This window comes from Triticum aestivum, chromosome 1B, assembly GCF_018294505.1.
Source record: "Triticum aestivum cultivar Chinese Spring chromosome 1B, IWGSC CS RefSeq v2.1, whole genome shotgun sequence".
In the NCBI taxonomy this organism is placed as follows: Eukaryota; Viridiplantae; Streptophyta; class Magnoliopsida; order Poales; family Poaceae; genus Triticum; species Triticum aestivum.
In genome coordinates, this window is record NC_057795.1 from 403,449,449 (window position 1) to 403,466,970 (window position 17,522).

At 42.4% G+C, this 17,522-nt stretch overlaps 2 protein-coding genes across 7 annotated transcripts; one reads left to right on the plus strand and one right to left on the minus strand.

Annotated features, from left to right (window-relative positions):
- Nucleotides 1–1,816: 1,816 nt before the first annotated feature.
- Nucleotides 1,817–12,133, plus strand: LOC123127454 (syndetin). Its single transcript, XM_044547176.1, has 25 exons — nt 1,817–2,297; nt 2,393–2,560; nt 2,644–2,718; nt 3,210–3,288; nt 3,539–3,603; nt 3,689–3,778; nt 4,088–4,177; nt 4,437–4,523; nt 4,679–4,762; nt 4,869–4,988; nt 5,253–5,281; nt 5,784–5,916; nt 6,379–6,819; nt 7,377–7,846; nt 7,932–7,995; nt 8,094–8,196; nt 8,317–8,489; nt 9,637–9,762; nt 9,857–9,927; nt 10,097–10,159; nt 10,515–10,587; nt 10,854–10,973; nt 11,058–11,135; nt 11,588–11,638; nt 11,727–12,133. Exons 1-25 carry the CDS (start codon nt 2,043–2,045, stop codon nt 11,835–11,837), a joined length of 3,219 nt encoding a protein of 1,072 aa, XP_044403111.1. The 5' UTR covers nt 1,817–2,042; the 3' UTR covers nt 11,838–12,133.
- Nucleotides 11,945–16,705, minus strand: LOC123127461 (cyclin-dependent protein kinase inhibitor SMR1). 6 transcript variants are annotated; one of them, XM_044547195.1, is made up of 5 exons: nt 15,268–15,987; nt 14,661–15,065; nt 13,633–14,556; nt 12,687–12,780; nt 11,945–12,538 (listed from the first exon to the last, which is right to left on the minus strand). In XM_044547195.1, the coding sequence occupies exons 2-3, from the start codon at nt 15,055–15,057 to the stop codon at nt 13,637–13,639; spliced, it is 1,317 nt and encodes a 438-aa protein (XP_044403130.1). In that variant the 5' UTR covers nt 15,058–15,065; nt 15,268–15,987; the 3' UTR covers nt 11,945–12,538; nt 12,687–12,780; nt 13,633–13,636. The 6 variants fall into 6 exon arrangements, with proteins under 6 accessions (XP_044403130.1, XP_044403136.1, XP_044403133.1 ...); XM_044547201.1 differs by lacking the exon at nt 13,633–14,556; XM_044547198.1 differs by having other exon boundaries at nt 11,945–12,780.
- Nucleotides 16,706–17,522: the final 817 nt, after the last annotated feature.

A 17,522-nucleotide genomic window follows, 5' to 3' on the forward strand; every position in this document is an offset into this window, starting at 1 on the left:
TGAACTCATCTTTTGTGGACGCACACATGTACACCCTATCTCTATGAGCATATATGAGAGGTTGAACCGTCGGGATCTCCTCACTGCTTGATGTAAGACATTTTTTGTACGATGCCCATCCAACACTAATTAAGCATTGATAGATCAAATATGTACTTAAACAACCAACATATGATCACAGTGTCTACATAGGGCGGTTTCAGATCTTGAGATTAACGAAGTCCCCACCCGCCTCTCGTATGTTAAAATACAACCAAAACTATTTGAATTCACATGACATTTTTTTAATGAAATATGATGTGTATGGTTGCTACCGCACTGAGTCATTCCTATTTAGTGATGAGAAGGTAACCGTTAAAAATAAGGTTCCAAAAATCTCCTAAACTTTTTCTTTATTTTTCTGAGAGATAGAATTCCTCTCGAAGCAAAGCAAATGCATAACAAGATATCACTAACAATTGTAAAAACCCAACTTGAGTGGGCCCCCGTATCACCTTCATGGACTTACCCATCAACATTGGCCTTATCACTATGGTGACCTTGGGTGAAAAGCAAAGTGAATCAAAAACATGAAGAGTTAACATTATGTGATGATAAACACAAACATGAAAACTTGATGAAGCAAACTAAATTGGTTGGGTTTTAGAATCAACACATGGTGACGATTATCTAATTTTTATGTGGTGTATGTTGTATAAACATGCCGAAGTGGAAAAAGCCTCCCATCCCGATTTAATTTTGAGGGTGGGGGTGGGGGTGGGGGGCTAGGACACCCTGGTCATAACTTAATTAGCTTTGTCCATGGTTGAGACAAAGTTCATAATTCATCGAATCTCTTTTTTTACTAGTGTTGCCGTTATATTGTGCAAACCTTATATCTGTGGTGTAACATTGCATGCGGAATTATGGTAGGGTTGTATTAATTCTCTTGATTATGCAAGTGCAATGAAGGGTGCCAATGTATGGCCCTGTTTGGTTCATAAGTCCTAGGACTTTTTCCAGTCCCTACTAAAAAGTCCCTAGTCCCTAAAAAATCCCTCCCTGTTTGTTTCCAGAGACTAAAAAGTCCCTAGTCCCTTTCTAGAGGTTATTAAATGACCATGTTGCCCCTAGTATATAGAAAAATAACAATCAAACAACACCATGGGGTGGCGCGCCAATGGATGCATGGAGGGGCATTGTTGGAAAAGTCCCCAAAAAGACTCTCCTTGAGAGTCTTCTCCATTTAGTCCCAAATGCCTAGTTTAGTCCCTAAAAAGTCCCTCCCGTTTGGTAAAAAAGTCTCTAAGAGGGACTTTTTCTAGTCCCCACACAAAAAAGTCCCTGAAAACAAACACCCCTATATTGCATGGTGTATGCTATGTGGCACAATTAGTATCTCACTAGTAAATTTATGATGGTTTCGACCTAAACATGCAAAAGTTAAAACTCAACCAAGGCCTATGCGGTTCTCATGATCCATAAAAAAAATTATATAATAGATACATTTGTGTCTAGATAAATGTGAGACAAGTAATTTGGGACGAAGGAGTAAAAACCAAAAAAATGGCGTAATGCAAATTTCAATACTATACATGGATTACTTGTATGTTTATTATTCGTGCACATGCAAAAACAAAAGAATTCTTCACATGAGGTGTGAAAAAGGAAACTCATCAACACACATGACCCGAACACTTCACAGGACGGTAATTCGAAGCTACTACCTGAAAACACGGAACCTTTCCCCGTGGAAAAATGCCGCGGAGAAAGAAAGAAAAAAGAACCCATGCCAGTTCATCCCCTTCCTCGTCTCGTCATTACCTCACCGTTCTTCTCTTCCAGCCCCGTACCGTACGTCCTCTCCCCCCCACTCCAACACACGCAGACAGACACACAGGAGCCACGCGACCGACCAACCGCCTGGTCCTCTCCCCCGCGCGATCCAGCCCACCGACGACGCGCGGGGCGAGCCCTAACCCGCGCGCGGATCTGGGAGCTGCCGCGGGCGGCGCTCCCTCCCATGGTCCCCCGCCGCGCCGACGGGGCGCGGCGCCGCTGAGATGCGGGGCGACGCGCCGCCGCCTACCGCGCCATCGGCCTCCTCCTCCTCCGCCTCCCCCTCCCTCTTCGGCGGCGGCGGTGGCGAGCTCTTCGAGTCGGGGCCCTCGCCGCTCGTCTTCCTGCCCCTGCTCCTGATCCAGGGCGGCGGCATGGACCTCTCCCGCGTCGGCGAGAGGCTCCTCAGCTCCGTCCGCTCCGCGCGCTCCCTCGGCCTCATCCCCCCGACCCCAGCCCCTGCCCCTTCCCGCCCCGAGGTATCGTGCTGCTCCACCCCTCCCTCCCTCCCGTCGCCCCGTGTTGGATCCGGCGATAGTGGTTGGCTGCCTATCATTGTGCCGTGCGCCTGTAGGTTCCAGCTCGAGCTGCTGCAGCCGCGGCCGCTGCGCGCGCGATCGCCGGGCTGCCACCACACGAGAGGATCAACCTGCCGTCCAATTCGGAGGACCTGGTCTCGATCTACGGGAGCAACCCGCAGGGGCCAGCCGTTGATGAGCTCGAGGAGGTGTTCTATGAGGAGGTTGGTGCTGCATTTTTCGAGGCATGGGTGCCGCCGCTTTGTGCCAGTTGGACTTGATGCTTTTGAGTTCCAATTATGTGCAGGAATTCGACCCCATAAAGTACATTCTGGCAAATATTTCGGAAGGAGCTGGTGACGCCACCTATTTCGATAAGCAGGTTAGTGTGTCAGTTATAATCACCTCAAGTCATTATCACCAGTGCATGCTATGTACTCCCTCTGTTCCTAAATATAAGTCTTTGTAGAGATTTCACTAGGTGGACTACATACGGAGCAAAATGAATGAATCTAAACTTAAAATACATCTATATACATCCGTATGCGGTTTATAGTGGAATCTCTACAAAGACTTACATTTAGGAACGGAGGGAGTACAAACTTATGTAGTCCATTCTTCCGAGTGACATTTGCACGCATACCAATGCGGATATGTTAATGACAGTTTCGGAAGTAATTGCCTTATGAATGCAACTTATGCCCTTTGTAGAAGAAACCGACTCCCTTTTGTCGTTCCTATCATTCTAGTTATCCATGAATATATTTGACAATCGCCACCAAAAGTTCAGTTATATCTCTATGCATGTGCGCTTCTGTTACCACATTAACACTTTCCATCTTTTTTCTAACGATGCACATTTCATTTTTGCAGTCTACTTTGAGATTAGCGCAGCTCGACAAGATTGCAGAACGATTGTCTCATCATGTTATGGGTCACCATGAAGAAATGGGTATGTGTCCGATCAGACTGTACAATATCTTCATTGATTAGTTTTCTATTTCTCTGCACACTATAGGATATGTTTCCATTGAATTCCTTTGCAATTTTGTCTTTGACTGATCCATCGGATGGGTGCTTCTCCTTTGACATGTTTAGGTTTTTAAGCCCTTTTAGTTATGATTAATAGACATATGTATTGGATGCTACCAAAACGTCGCCTTTCAATGAAAACCAGATTTCTGATACTAATTTTTGGCCAGTGAAGGGGATGCAGTTAGTGATGGAGTTAGAACAAGACTTAAAGGTTGCAAATGTGATCTGCATGGTATTACCTCACGATTATTTCTCCTTGCAAACATTATTTTACCCCTCATGGGTATCTGGCCCTTATGAATTAATTATTATTTCAGAACGGTCGAAGGCACATATCCTCTTCCAAGAATGAGGTGTCAAGGGATCTGGTTGTCAATGTAAAATCAAAGAAAAAACAAGCTTTGTTGGTAGGTGCCTGCTGTTGTTTTATCTGTATGTTCTGCGTTAAATGGATAAGCTTGGTGATTGTCCTTAGGCTGTTCATAAAGATCACTGAGCTGCCATTCTAATTCTATTGTAAGATGAGGTTCTTGGTGTGTTAACTCCTTCTAGATCAACACTTCCTTTGTCTATCATGGTGTTAACTCTTAAGATGGAGTTATTAATGTTTAATGCATTGTTAAATTTAAATTCTATATCTCTTTCACTACAGCTAGCTCTAGATAAGTAGAATTGAGGATCTATACATAAAAAGGTTTAGTTTTTGTGTAATGCAGGATGTTCTTCCTGTTCTTACAGAACTTCGACATGCTCAAGATATGCAAATGGAGCTAGAAACTTTTGTTGAGAAAGAAAATTACTTTCAGGTAGGCTGATTTTGGCCATGAGCACTTTTAATTTGGTCTAGTTCGTTGTTTATCTTCTTCTCTACTCAAGATAGATATATGCATAATCTTTATTTCACAATCTTACCACAGTAGTTTTCAACCCCATAATCACATTTTCGAATGAGGGTTGTTTTACTCCACTTAAATGACCCTACATGTGTTTGCTATGTGTATGGCAATCCATATTTTTCGTCCAAATTGTGTTAGTTTCCTTATGATACCTTACTGATGGTCGCAGGCATTTCAATTATTACCAGAGTATCTGCAAATCTTGGAGAACTATTCAGGCCTTTCCGCCGTACAAGAAATGGGACGAGGGATTGAGGTAATTGTTGCATTCATCCCATGGTTTTCTGTTGGGTTATTCAGAGAAACAAAACTCTTGAGCACCATCAAATTCGATGGAGTCATCTGCATTTCTCACTTCGTTTGTTTTATTTTTTATATTTATATTCTGATTATGGTATTTCTGCCCTGCAGGCATGGTTAGCAAGGACAATCAGAAAGTTGGACAACCATTTACTGGGAGTTTGTCAGACCTTCAGTGAAGAAAGCTATCTAACCGTGAGTATTTACCTGGCCATTAATTTGTATGCTTTCTTGGGTTGGTTATATTTTTTTGCTAACTTTCTTGAATTATATCCTTTTAACGATTAACTCTGAATTATAGGTGATTGATGCATTCGCATTGATGGGTGACATTGGTGGCATGGCTGAAAAGATGCAGAGTTTCTTTTTGCAAGAAGTACTCTCTCGAACACATATTGTCCTGAAGGAAATGTTGGAAGAGGTATCACATTTGATTTATTGACATATTCTTCCTTGCTATACTCGTGCTGTTCATACACTCTTTTACTGTTAACTCCTTCACATGCCATATTTTTTAGGGGTTATTATGGTTTCCTGTTAGTCTAGGTCTAGTAGATTGCTTTGGTCCAGATAAAAGTAGATTGACTTGCAGTCCAAGTTATGTAGTGATGTATTTTTGCTCACTTGGGTGGTTGTGCGATATGACAGCTCTTTCCATAACATACCATTTTCTCTAATATTGCAGGAGGTGGGAAATAATACACAGAGAAATAGGTATGTATCTAGTACCTTATTTTTGTTCTTTTCATTGCACTAAGATTAAATAGAACTTACACTGTTTTCCATAACATATGGATGGGTGGATTTTATCAGCCTTGGACGATTTTTTTTGGCAAACCAAACTATTAACTTAAAAGGATTATGTTTCACAATTTACATCTTACACTGGGATCGATTTACTCAAAAATTGGAGCTTCATATGTTCGCATGCTATTGTCTCAAGTGCTGCAGTTTCTGCGGAAAATCATGGTCCCTTCTCTGCTAGAATAGTGGTGTACCAACCCAGTCTATGTTGCCATACACTGACCGACCGTTTCCAATCATCTAAAGCAGTATAAGATGTATGTAAATGTGTCCTATCATTTGTGTCATTTTACAGATAAACCCACGTCAGTTTTTTTGAGGGAATCTTGTGGGCTAGATACTCCAAATATAAAACCAGACACTATTCAAGTTTCTCTTGAGTACTCACTCCACTGATGTTTTTTTTCTGCAGATTTACATACAGTGATCTTTGTGTTCAAGTTCCTGAGTCCAAACTCCGCTCCTGCTTGTTAAAAACTCTTGAGAGCATATTTTCGTTGATGCGGTCATATTATGCTATTATGAGCTTTTGCCCAGAAGCAAAGGTAACTTTTTTTATAGGTGTGCGGTCAAATTTATTTTCTTGAAATTTTGATGGCGTGTCTAGATTAATGGCAGCCTCATAAGCAAGTCCAATTCGTATTTGGACTTGCCTTCTGAATCATGTTTGTGCTAGAATTGGTGAATCCATTTCTATGTAAGTGTAAACCATTATGAAAAGCTACAAATTATATTTTGTTATCGATTGTATATGTGATGCCGTAGGAACTTCCAGCTGAAGAAGCTTCTTATATACAGGTGTCAAATGTCAACAGTTTCTTAAACTCTTCTCTGTTTATGGAACTGATAGTTGGTAAAAATCATATATGTTGCCAGTCGACCTGATCTAGTTTGATCTATCTTCCCATAGATTTGCATCTAAATCTGATGAAATATTTTGGTTGAGTTCTTAACGATTCTGATTTGAATGTTTGTTATTAATGGAACCTGTGTGTTCTTCTCTTCAGAATAACACGTCTAAGAGTCCAAGTGGAACTTCAGCTGATACAGGAAGAAGCCATTCAAGTGCAGTAGTCAATCAGGATGATGTTGCTGCCACGAAGAGCGACAGGATGCCATCTTCTGTCAGTAATCCTGATGCTAGCACATCAGGAACAGATGCTCCATTCTATCAACTGAGGACAGATGCTACAAAACTTGTTAAATATACATTTGAAAGGGGCCGGAGAAATCTTTGGCAACTGGCAACAAGTCGCCTGTCTGTTTTACTGGCTTGTTCAGCTGTTTCTTCAACTAGCATATACCAATTTCTGAAGAACTATGAAGATCTCACACTATTTATTCTGGCCGGTGAAGCATTTTGTGGGTTTGAAGCTAGCGAATTCCGACAGAAGCTGAAGACAGTCTGTTTGAACTACATAGTGACCTTTCACCGGCAAAATATATACGTATGCTCAATGACTACTATTCAGTTATTAGGAGTACAAGCATGAATTGTTCTGCGGGTCAGATAAAAGGAAATTATCACACTAGACCTTTATCCAACTATGCAAACTCCATGAGTGCTGTCAAGTTATTAAACCACCGTTGAAACTATAGCATCGAGCAAAGAGTGTAGTTTCTGTAGAAACATGGTGCCAATGTTTTAGCCATTGCATTTCAGGATTTGCTGTTGTAGACTGATCTCGATGCGAGCAGCTACTGTTTATCTTTGTATCAATTTCCTGAGTCAGTACAACAGTAAATCCACTTGTGACTCTTTTGATAAAACAACCTGAGGCTTCCCTATCCACCCCCTCCCCCGGCTCGTTTTTTAACAGTACAAGCACAACCGCATTATGAACTGGGGCATTTACATACTTTGCTATGTTTCACTACTGTTTTGTGTTCTGGTATTGTATGGATTGCTCTAGTCGGCATTTTACTTTATTGATGGCATGGTCATTCTTGACTTTTATTTCAGTGTGGCATTTTAATAGTTTTCATTTTGTGATTCTTTTGGCAGGCACTTAAAATGGTACTGGAAAAGGAATCTTGGACAATAATGTCTGCTGAAGCTAGTCAGATAATTAGTTTAGCAGGACTTACTGGTGATGGCGCTGCACTGATTTCGCCTACCAGTGGTAGTTCTACCTTGCCAAAAGATTATTTCCGTGGAAATTCTACCGCAACCAATACAGGAAGGCAAAACAATGGATTTGCTTCCTGGCATAATATGGGGAACCCATTTTCTTTCAAGTTAGAGAATGGCTCCGCGGAATCCCCCAAGGGCAATGTGCTGTTCAACTCATCAGTTGGCAATGGAAATAATTCACCATTTGATGAAGAGAATGAAGACCTTCTTGCTGATTTCATTGATGAAGATAGTCAATTGCCCAGTAGGACATTGAAAACAAAAATTGTGAAAGGCAATACTTCACATTGGAAAGATGGAGACATTTCATCACAGACAGGATCATCACTTTCTTTATTAAGGTATCAAATATTTTTGTACCTTAACTTGAGAAATTCCTATAACGTAACTGCCTAAGCTAAGCTGTCACTGCTTCACTGGAATCAGGATGATGGATAAATATGCTAGACTTATGCAAAAGCTGGAAATGGTCAATGTTGAGCTTTTTAAGGTCAGTTATGGTGTCAAAAGATTTTTGTTGCGGTAAATTGCATGCATTTGAAGTTTGTGGAATATCTTCTGTTGTTCATACTTAACAACTTATTCCAGGGCATGTTCCAACTTTTTGGCATCTTTTATCACCACATATATGAGACATTTGGGTACCAGGACAGGAGTCAAAGTGGCAAGCCACTACCTGATTCTCAATCATGTATGGGTTATATGCTTTGTCCAACATTTTTCTTGGCTCGTGGTTCTTTGCTATTAATGCAAATTCATGATTGCTGATTTGGAGCTCGTATATCCTTTCTGATGCTTGTGTTGTATTCAGTTCGGCTTAAAGCGGCTTTATCAAAAATAACACAAGACTCTGATCAGTGGATTAAACCACAGAACAGTTTGTATCCATCTTCATCATCTTTATCAATTGGTTCAACTATTGCCCAAATGGATGTGATGCCTACTGCGCCCCCAAGCTCAATGTTCACCTCCTATGGGTTAAAGGTAACAGCTTGTTTTACATGGCTATGCTTATAGCCTTATGTATGTGCACTTTAACATATTTTAGTATTTGGAACTGAGTACAGTACTCACCATAAATTTGATGTTTGCCTGTCATAGACAACACATTTGGCTTGAGCTTGCTTCATAAAAATTCAGGTCATGTCTGTTAATTCATGGTTTCATGCAGCCCTTGGAGTTATTAAGAGGCTGTGAATGAAATTTCATAACATTAGCGACATGTCTATATTTTCATGGCTTCAGCATTAACTGCTCCAATATTTTTCTAAATTTAAAAAGATAAACTCTCGCAGCTGTGATGAATTTAGCATTCATTTCTGCTGGTTACCACGGAACAGTTTTCCATATTTGGTTCATGGTTTACTTTTAATAGCCAATTGCTCCCCTTGGCACCGCAGCCTACAAAAACGTCTTATATTTTGATACAGAGTAGCTTATATTGATTTGTGTGAATATGAGAAAGAAGTTATAGCAGCTGGTTATTGGGAAGGCAAAACTTTTGGATGTAATGTGAGGGGATGCCGAGTACCTTTTTGCCTTGTGAAGTTACTTGTGGATAGTGAAGAGAGCAGAGTTCTTGTCATTGTCAGCCTATAACTGTAGTATGGTGGAGAAAGTGGAGGGCAAAAGTAAGGAAAAACAAATATTGTCTGCAGATGATTTTCATGTACAAATTAATGGAGGATTATGTGTCATTTAAAAAAAGGCACAATGGAAAGAATCTAGATGTAGGACTGGGAGAAATTTATAAGGTGTAGGCATGAGGCTGATGTGATCCTTTCTTTATGATAATATTCTTACATAAGTCCTTGAACGCGTGCCTCACTATCAGTGTAATTCTCTCTCATGAACTAGGTCAAACTGAAAATTTTGTGTTCTGAAGGTTCCTTCTGCTTAATTAGGTGTTTAAAAAGCATATGGCTAGCAGATTGTTTTTGTGCCTGAACATATGCTTTATAAAGCGCCATGGATGCTATTATAAGCTTTTTCTTCACATTAGTATAAGAAAAATGTATGTCTGTATGTCCACAATCCCCATAGTTCCATATCTCAGTTTACCTTAAAACTACTATTATGAGTGGGGAGTGAATACCTGAATCTATATTTGGAACTTCTCCTTTTCTCGCAGGAGAGATGCGCAGCTGCCGAAACAGTATCACTGGTTGCTCGAGTTTTGAACAGATCTAGAGCCCATCTACATTCTGTGTTGTCTCAAAATAATACTTCTGTTGTTGAAGAGTTTTTTGGGACATTGGTAAATCTCGACTTTTGTTGTAATTGCTGCTGCTATTGTCCATGGTACATTCTGTGTAAATGCTGAAATCTGCCATTTTTCTTGTTTATGATAGGTGGACACCGTTCCAGACTTGGCTGAGCACATTCATAGAACAAGTGCACGGATGCTTTTGCATATCAATGGGTATGTTGAATAAACTTTGCATGTGTTTCGTGAATCCCTTGAAATCTTGTGTCATTAATATTTCTTTTGGCCGAGTATAACTTGGGTGAAATAGGCATCTCCATAGATGCTATTAGAAGTATATAACAATAGCATCTTGCTCAGCTACTGCATTTGATGTGCTTTTCAGGTATCCGGATAAGATAGCAAATGCCAAATGGGAGGTCAAGGAGCTTGGCACAGACCACAATGGGTATGGTTATATTTAAGCCGCCTTTTTGCCAGTAGCTTGAAATTTCTTGCTTTGAGTCTCTCTTTGGCCCCTTTCTTATGTTCCGTTTGAACTATTCTCTGGAACCGTGTCTTATTCACTTGTGCATTATAGTTTTCAAATTAAATCCATCAATTTGCATGCGATGTTGATGGAGTTCTGTGGCTATATAGTATTGCTTCCTTCCTATGCCTTGCAAAGTTTAGTTTTTGAAGATAAAATCACACCTTCTACTCTTGCAGTCAGTGTTACTCCTTGGTACCGTGAAGCTGAATACATGATGCTCTGAAAGTGCCACTGATTATTGTTTGGTTTGGACCTTTTTTTTCTATTCCAGTTACGTTGATTTATTATTGGGCGAGTTCAAACATTACAAAACAAGATTGGATCATGGAGGAATTTCTAAGGAGGTTAGCGTGAGCCAGTTAACTGAATATTTTTCTCTTTAGTATCACCTTGACTTTGTTTATTATGCGTGTGTTAATTAGATTTTTACTCCCTCTGTTTCAAAATAAGTGCTGTAGTTCTAGTTCAAATTTGAACTAAAACCACGACACTTATTTTGGAACGGAGGAGTAACTTTCCAGAATTCAAGAATCTCTGCATTTGTTTGTCCTAACAAAATTTTGATGATTACTCACATTGAAGGCAATTAAATTTCTCATGTTCTTCCCAGCTCCAACACCTCTTGCTGGACTATGGCATAGAGAGCATTGCAGAAGTGTTAGTTGAAGGGCTGTCTAGAGTGAAAAGGTGCACTGATGAAGGGCGTGCATTGATGTCACTTGACCTTCAGGTTGTAATCTTACGCTGTGATGTTTTGTGAGTGGATGAAAGGCATGGAGCAAGACTTGGTATAAGAGTTTTACTGTTCTTTCAGGTACTGATCAATGGGCTGCAACACATAGTATCGTCAAATGTTAAGCCGAGGCTGCAAATTGTGGAAACTTTCGTGAAGGTATGTAACACAGATTTGTTGAACCATCATGTGCATACCAGTACTTTAAGGCCGGCTTAACCAGCGAACGTCAGCTGGGAACGATTTGCATGGCAATTTATGTTGGCCAAGGATGGCAAGTTTAGTTGGCAAGCATGGCAAATCTGCCTCAGTTCAGTTTTTTGCCAGTATTTGCCGTGCTTGCAAAGTAAAATTGACATCCTCGCGACAATATAAATTGCCATAAAAAAGTATGATTTGCCATCCCCTCCCAGCGAACGTCAGCTGAATAGCATTACCGTAATTTAATGGCATTAGTTCTGCCTGGAGAGTACCTTCTACATGGACGTCATTTAACCTTGTATTTCATTTCCCATATAAATTCGGTATTGACAAAGACCATTGCTGTTAACGATTCTTCTTTGAATAAAACATGCTTATTACTGTTAACGATTCTTCTTTGAATAAAACAGGCTTATTATTTGCCAGAGACGGAGTATGTCCACTGGGCACGGTCTCATCCAGTAAGAACTCGGAGAATCTTACTAGAAGCTCATTTTAAACTAGAAGATGCAAATAATTTACACCCTCTATCGCTGCGTAACTCTGTAGGAATACAGCAAGAGCCAGGTTGTCGGGCTGGTTAACCTGGTGGCCACCATGAAAGGATGGAAAAGGAAAACGAGGTTAGAAACCATTGAGAAGATTGAGGCAGCGTCGTAGGTGAAGGCGGTGGTTTGTAACCGTTTCATTTTTGTTTGCTCCAGCTGCATATAGAGCTGTTTTCCTCTTATATTTTGGTCCGCATCAATATTGTCAATTCTTTCAACCTCTTTCCATTTTGATGATGCTACCACCATTATCTTTCCTTGGTGTATATTTATGGGACAAGAGCCTTGTATCATAGTGATTTAGCTGGGTTAGCAACCAGAAGCGAACGAACAGTACAGTGCTGTATGTACACCGTATATGAACGAGCGTTGGCTCAATAAATGTGAAATCAAATCATCATCCAGTTATGCGAAATGTGCTGCGCGTCCTCAGCTTTCTGCACGCGTCTTAAATGGCAGCAAATGCGCCATGGACGCAGCAGATTGCTGTGTTAAAATTTCAAATGGACGATGCTGTAATAAAACCCATATCGGAACCATAATGATATGATACGGGTTCTGCTGCGTTCATCCGTATGGAAATCGTATACGTACACACAGCCATTTAATGGCCGTGTTAGTCGTGCTGCTGTGCTAAAGAAAAGTCTCCCCCGGAATACAGTGTTCCCGGCAAGGCAGAAGGATTTGAGGACGACGTGATGATGGGAGCCTGGAAGGCTGCAAAGGGCATCAGGAGATCTCCCCGGCCGTACGCCGTCTCCTCTCGCAGCGCCTGCGGCTCGACTATTCCAGGACAGAAACTGCCTGCGAACACTGAACACCCCCCAACACATTCATTAGTACCAGTGGTGGCGGAATCATTCCGCCTCACGAGCTGCGGACGCCAAAAAGCTGCAGAAACTTCGGTAAAAGTCACGGCGGCATATCATTGCTAGTTTGCACCACTCACTGCTCTCTTTACCTCTGCACGGGTGATTCCTCCTCTCCCCTGCGGCCTGCATAGCGCAGGGCCGGATTTTTATAGTAGGATGGCGCTGCCGTCGCTGTGTTATCCACTGAAAGCAAGGAGTTAAGAATCCATTAAGCACCAGGGTTGCAATCGAAGGAAAACAGAACGCCACCAATCGGCAAACGTAGGCGACAACGACGGACGGAGACAGCAACTCGCAGTCGCAGCGGTAGCATAGGGCCGGCCGCGCCGGCGTACGAGGCGCCCCACGCCAACCATCGTGCAAGGAAGCCAGGATTATTCCATGGAAAACTGCTCCAAGTTACTGACGAATCAGAGCATCTCTCGTGCCCTAGCTTGCCCTAAGCTTGGCAGCGACCCCACTTGGCCTCGTTCGGTTAACAATCTCTTGCTATGGGATTAGGCTCTGAGATGGTTGGAGGGAATTGAGGGGATTTTGGATTTATTAATCCGCACCCAAACAGAACAAGGCTAAAATTTCAGAGAAAATAAACACAGGACTGAAGAACAAATAAGTAGTATGGAGTACTTGTATTGGGAACGAGACTGCTTAGACTGGTACATAGGCAGATACAGCATCGATCAAGCGTCTCATTACACATCTATACAGCCTGCACTCCATGTCCATGGAAGGAAATTTAAACCTATTATTACACTATGGAAGAAGGAAATTTAACCTGTTACAAGTTTACTAGTACTACTATTACTCCATTGACCACGGTGCTACGCAGTGGCGGACCCAGGAAAAAAATGAAGGGTGTGCACACTCTAAATTTTTTTTCCCACCTAATCCATGTGTCAGACAAAATATGGCAAAATAATAACATGAGTAGCTTAATGCAAATCTCACAACAATTTAGTTCACAAAATATATCTCAAATGTGCTCAATTACAATAGGAATAGTCTTACATGAAAGAAGCATAAGTAGAAACTTACATCACTAGGTAACTCTACGTTTTTGCATTGCCATGAAAGCATTAACTATGTCATCTTTGCTTACTTCCATGAACACATCCCGTTCAACAAATGTCACCAAGCAATCATTCAAGCGATCATCACCCATAGTAGTCCTCAACTTATTTTTCACTAGATTCATTGCTGAAAATACTCTTTCAACACTTGCCGTCGCCACCGGTAAAATCAATATCAATTTGATGAGTAAGTAGACCAAGTCATAAAGAACATGCTTCTTTGTTGCAACAAGCATAATAGAGAGCTCACCAATATTACTTGCATTTCTAAACCTATCATCTTGTCTCATATCATCAATAAAATTAGTAAGTTGAAATTCTAGCCTTATCAAATCTGTGCTTGAAATGTCCATGGGATAGAATTCAGCAAGTCTCATTACCTTGAGTGCATCATAAGAAGCAAATGAATTGAGGGGATTCAAAGCCGACATGCAAATAAGCAACTCCGTATTAACCTCATCAAACCGATTGTCAAGCTCTTGAATGGTTTGATCAATGACACCAAGATATACTTCTCTTCTATAACGATCATCATTTGTTTGTACTTCATAATACCGACGTGATCTTCGATTAGGCTTATAAATATCCTCCCACAAAGGAACTTGAATGTCATGTTTGTTGCAAAATAAGGTTAGCTTTGCAAGAAATTCTTCCCAACCATGAGACCTCATGTGTTGCATTCTACTCTTCGCCAAACTAACAAGTGTCATTGCATTGACAATATCTTGATCTCTCTTTTGCACAGATTTGGACAACTCATTTGTATAGCCAAGAATAACAAGCATCAAGTGAAGATTGAAAACATGTTTGACCAATGCATCGGGCTTATACCAATTTTTCCAACCACCATTAACAAAGGCATCACCCCTAGGCCCCCCATTCGATTTTCCTTTGAACAAATAACAACAAAGCAAAATGCTGCCTCATATTTGACACTATATTCTAACCATTTATAGGTCTCAAACCAAACAAAGTTGAAGTGTCGATTTTTACCATAGATTTTTCTGACTTGAAAGTTGTGTGCATATGGTTGGACTGCTTGCTTTGCAATGTATCGTCTCCGAACTTCATCTTGATCATCGACATCATACTCTGAAATAGGAATCCTCTCCCCTGGATCAGGAGGAAGCCTTTGAATATTATATGGCCTTGCACACGGAGAATGGACTGCTTCATCTTCACAATCACTTTCAATCTCTACATCGGAATGGACTGCTTCATCTTCAATATCAAATTCAATCTCTGCAGAATGGACTGGAGGTGGATTATGGACTGCTTCATCTTCAATATTTGACACTATATCTTCAGGTTGCTCTTCGGCTGCAACCTTCTTTCTTTTAGCAGCCTCATAATTCCGAAAAAAGGACTGAATGTCACCATTCCTCTTCATCTTTGGTTCTACAATTACAACAAAAAACACAACTATTAGTACAAGCACAACTTTAAGATTGAACAATACTACTACTCAATTGGCAACATATTCCCTTCAATGCACTGCACCAAATATCATCCCTCGTGCAAAAAATTTAAGAATCAATTGGCAGTTTAGGACAGCAAATTAACTGAATGGATATACAGTGTACTATTGACAGAAGCTCACCCAAAAACCAAAGGGCGTCACGAACTAGGAATTCAGCAGGGATTAAGCCATTCAGAAGCTTGGGCAGCAGCTCCTCATCTCTGCCGGGCTACGGAGTTCGGACGTCCGGCGACCGGCGGGCGGCGGCTCGTGGTGGCTGCAGATCCACCAGCCAGGCAAGGAGCGCTCGAAGGGGAGCAGAGCGGCGACTCTTCTCGCCTTCTCGGTGGAAGGAGGCAAGGAACGGCGGTCCGGCGGACGACCCCGGCGGGATGGCCGGATGGGGATGGGGATGGCCGGACGGGGATGGGGGGCAGGGGGGCGCTGGATTAGGTCTTTCAGCGGCTGCGCTTTGCCTGGCCGACGGACTGTATCGATGGCTCGCTGCCTCTCTCGCTCGGGAGTAGATGGGCTGGGGCGCTGCCACGCTGGGCTTGGGTTGATTTGGGCCTAAATATCATATGGTAATAAAAAAATCGAATTTTTTTGGGTGTGCCACGGCACACCTTGCACACACGCTGGGTACGCCAATGGTGCTACGGGGTATCACATACAGTAAAAAGAAAGAACTGCTCCTGCTACTACTGCTACCTAGCTACGGGTACCACGAACTGACCTAATCGAGTAGTAGTAGCATAGAGCACGAGTACAGCAGTAAAAACGCGGTACCAAATCTTACACTAGCTGCCTACCGCGACCAGCACCGGCAGGCCAAAACGGCTTGGCCGGCCGGCAGACGCACGTCCTGCTAGCGAGCTAGCTCTTGCTGGGCCCCGGCGACGGCGAGGCGCTCGGCGGCGCGACCCTGCGGCGCTTGAGCTTGACCTTCTTCTCGGGCGGCGGAGGCGGCGCGTGCGGGCGCCAGAAGAGGCGCTCCAGCTCCTCCAGCCGCAGGCTGAACACCTCCACCTCGAACAGCCGCTTCCGGCACGGCGCGGCCGGCGCCCGCGGCTTCCTCGGCGCCGGCGGGCACGTCACGGCCGCCTGCTTCAGCTCGCTCCCCTTGCCCGTCGGCGTCCGGCAGCACTGCTCCTCCCACGCGCCTGCCTGCTGATCCACTCCTCCTGCTACTCCTGCTCCGCCGGCCGCTCCTGCGGTGACATCTCCGCGCGGGGCAAGCGGCGAGCGGCATGGGGAGAAGGCCGGCGCCGGCTTGTAGAACTCGGGCGACGCCGACATGGTCGGTCTCGAATCTCGATGCCGGCCGGCGGCACCTACTCTTGTGCCTGTGAGAGAGAAGGAAGAAGGAAGAGGAGACAGGAGAGGGAGCTTCTTGGGTTGGTGGTGGTGCGTGGCGTGTGGCGGCGCGTGCGGGGGGTAGTGGAGGGAACGAGGGAGCGAGCAAAAAATATTAATTTTTACTTTTGTCACTGTTAGCTTTTCACAATGTATCACAATTGCCACTCTAATCTTTTTTGCTTTTGCCACTGAATGTCAATTGTGATACATTGTCAAAATCTAAGAGTGGCAAAAGTTAGATGTCAAATTTGAGAGTGGCATAAGCAAAATTGGCAAAAATTAGAGTGGTAGAAACAAAATTTCTCCTTTCAGTTTCGATACTAAAAATATAGAAAGATTCTCGAAAACATGTTAGTTAAGTTAGTTATCTTAGAAGTCTTCATCACATTAAATAACAATTTTGTGGACGAATCTCATGAATTGTGTTAGTATCAATTCCACAACAAAAAAGGGGTAAATCTATTACCACTCATTCCTTTTCAAAATGTTACTCGTTGTAGAAATTGCATTGGTCAACCTTTACATGTTTGATTATCAATCCAGAAGAGTTGTCAACATTGAAGACATCAAACTTACAATATTGCAATGTATAACTATTTTTAATAGATTATCAAAGTAGACCGTATAAATATCCCAAAAACAAGCATTTCAAACATAGAGGGAGTAGTGTTGTGTTGGAATATTGTGAAGAAATCTAAGAAAGAGTATCACCCATTGTGCACTTGACGCTTTGCCAGACTTTGACTTTGAACAAATTGTAGTAGATAGTTGCCTTGTCTTTCAACCTAGCACGAGCCATCCTCGAAATGTAATTGTCAATCCGTGCCAAAGGCGAGGTCCAAGGGGCGATAGCTGAAGCCGCCTTCCGTAAAGCTCAAACTCTCGAGCAAAAGGATTATAATTTTGATACAGTTTGCGTTGAGGGGGATGATGTCGGCCCGACAAACTTAGAAAGCTCATAAATGGCAAACTCGGTACTTGTGTCACATTGGTGGGTTGATGCCAACTTTCTATCATGCCAATCTTAAACTCATCAA

What these genes read in the sequence shown, in the direction of transcription:
- LOC123127461 (XM_044547195.1), bottom strand. Translation starts at nt 15,057, where the DNA reads ATGAAGAGGAATGGTGACATTCAGTCCTTTTTTCGGAATTATGAGGCT. An exon ending in TCAAGTCAGAAAAATCTATG is followed by an intron (nt 14,557 to 14,660) that starts GTAAAAATCGAC and finishes ATTTGTTCAAAG; the next exon opens with GAAAATCGAATGGGGGGCCT.
- LOC123127454 (XM_044547176.1), top strand. Translation starts at nt 2,043, where the DNA reads ATGCGGGGCGACGCGCCGCCGCCTACCGCGCCATCGGCCTCCTCCTCC. An exon ending in TGAAGGAAATGTTGGAAGAG is followed by an intron (nt 4,989 to 5,252) that starts GTATCACATTTG and finishes CTAATATTGCAG; the next exon opens with GAGGTGGGAAATAATACACA. An exon ending in TTGTGGAAACTTTCGTGAAG is followed by an intron (nt 11,136 to 11,587) that starts GTATGTAACACA and finishes TGAATAAAACAG; the next exon opens with GCTTATTATTTGCCAGAGAC.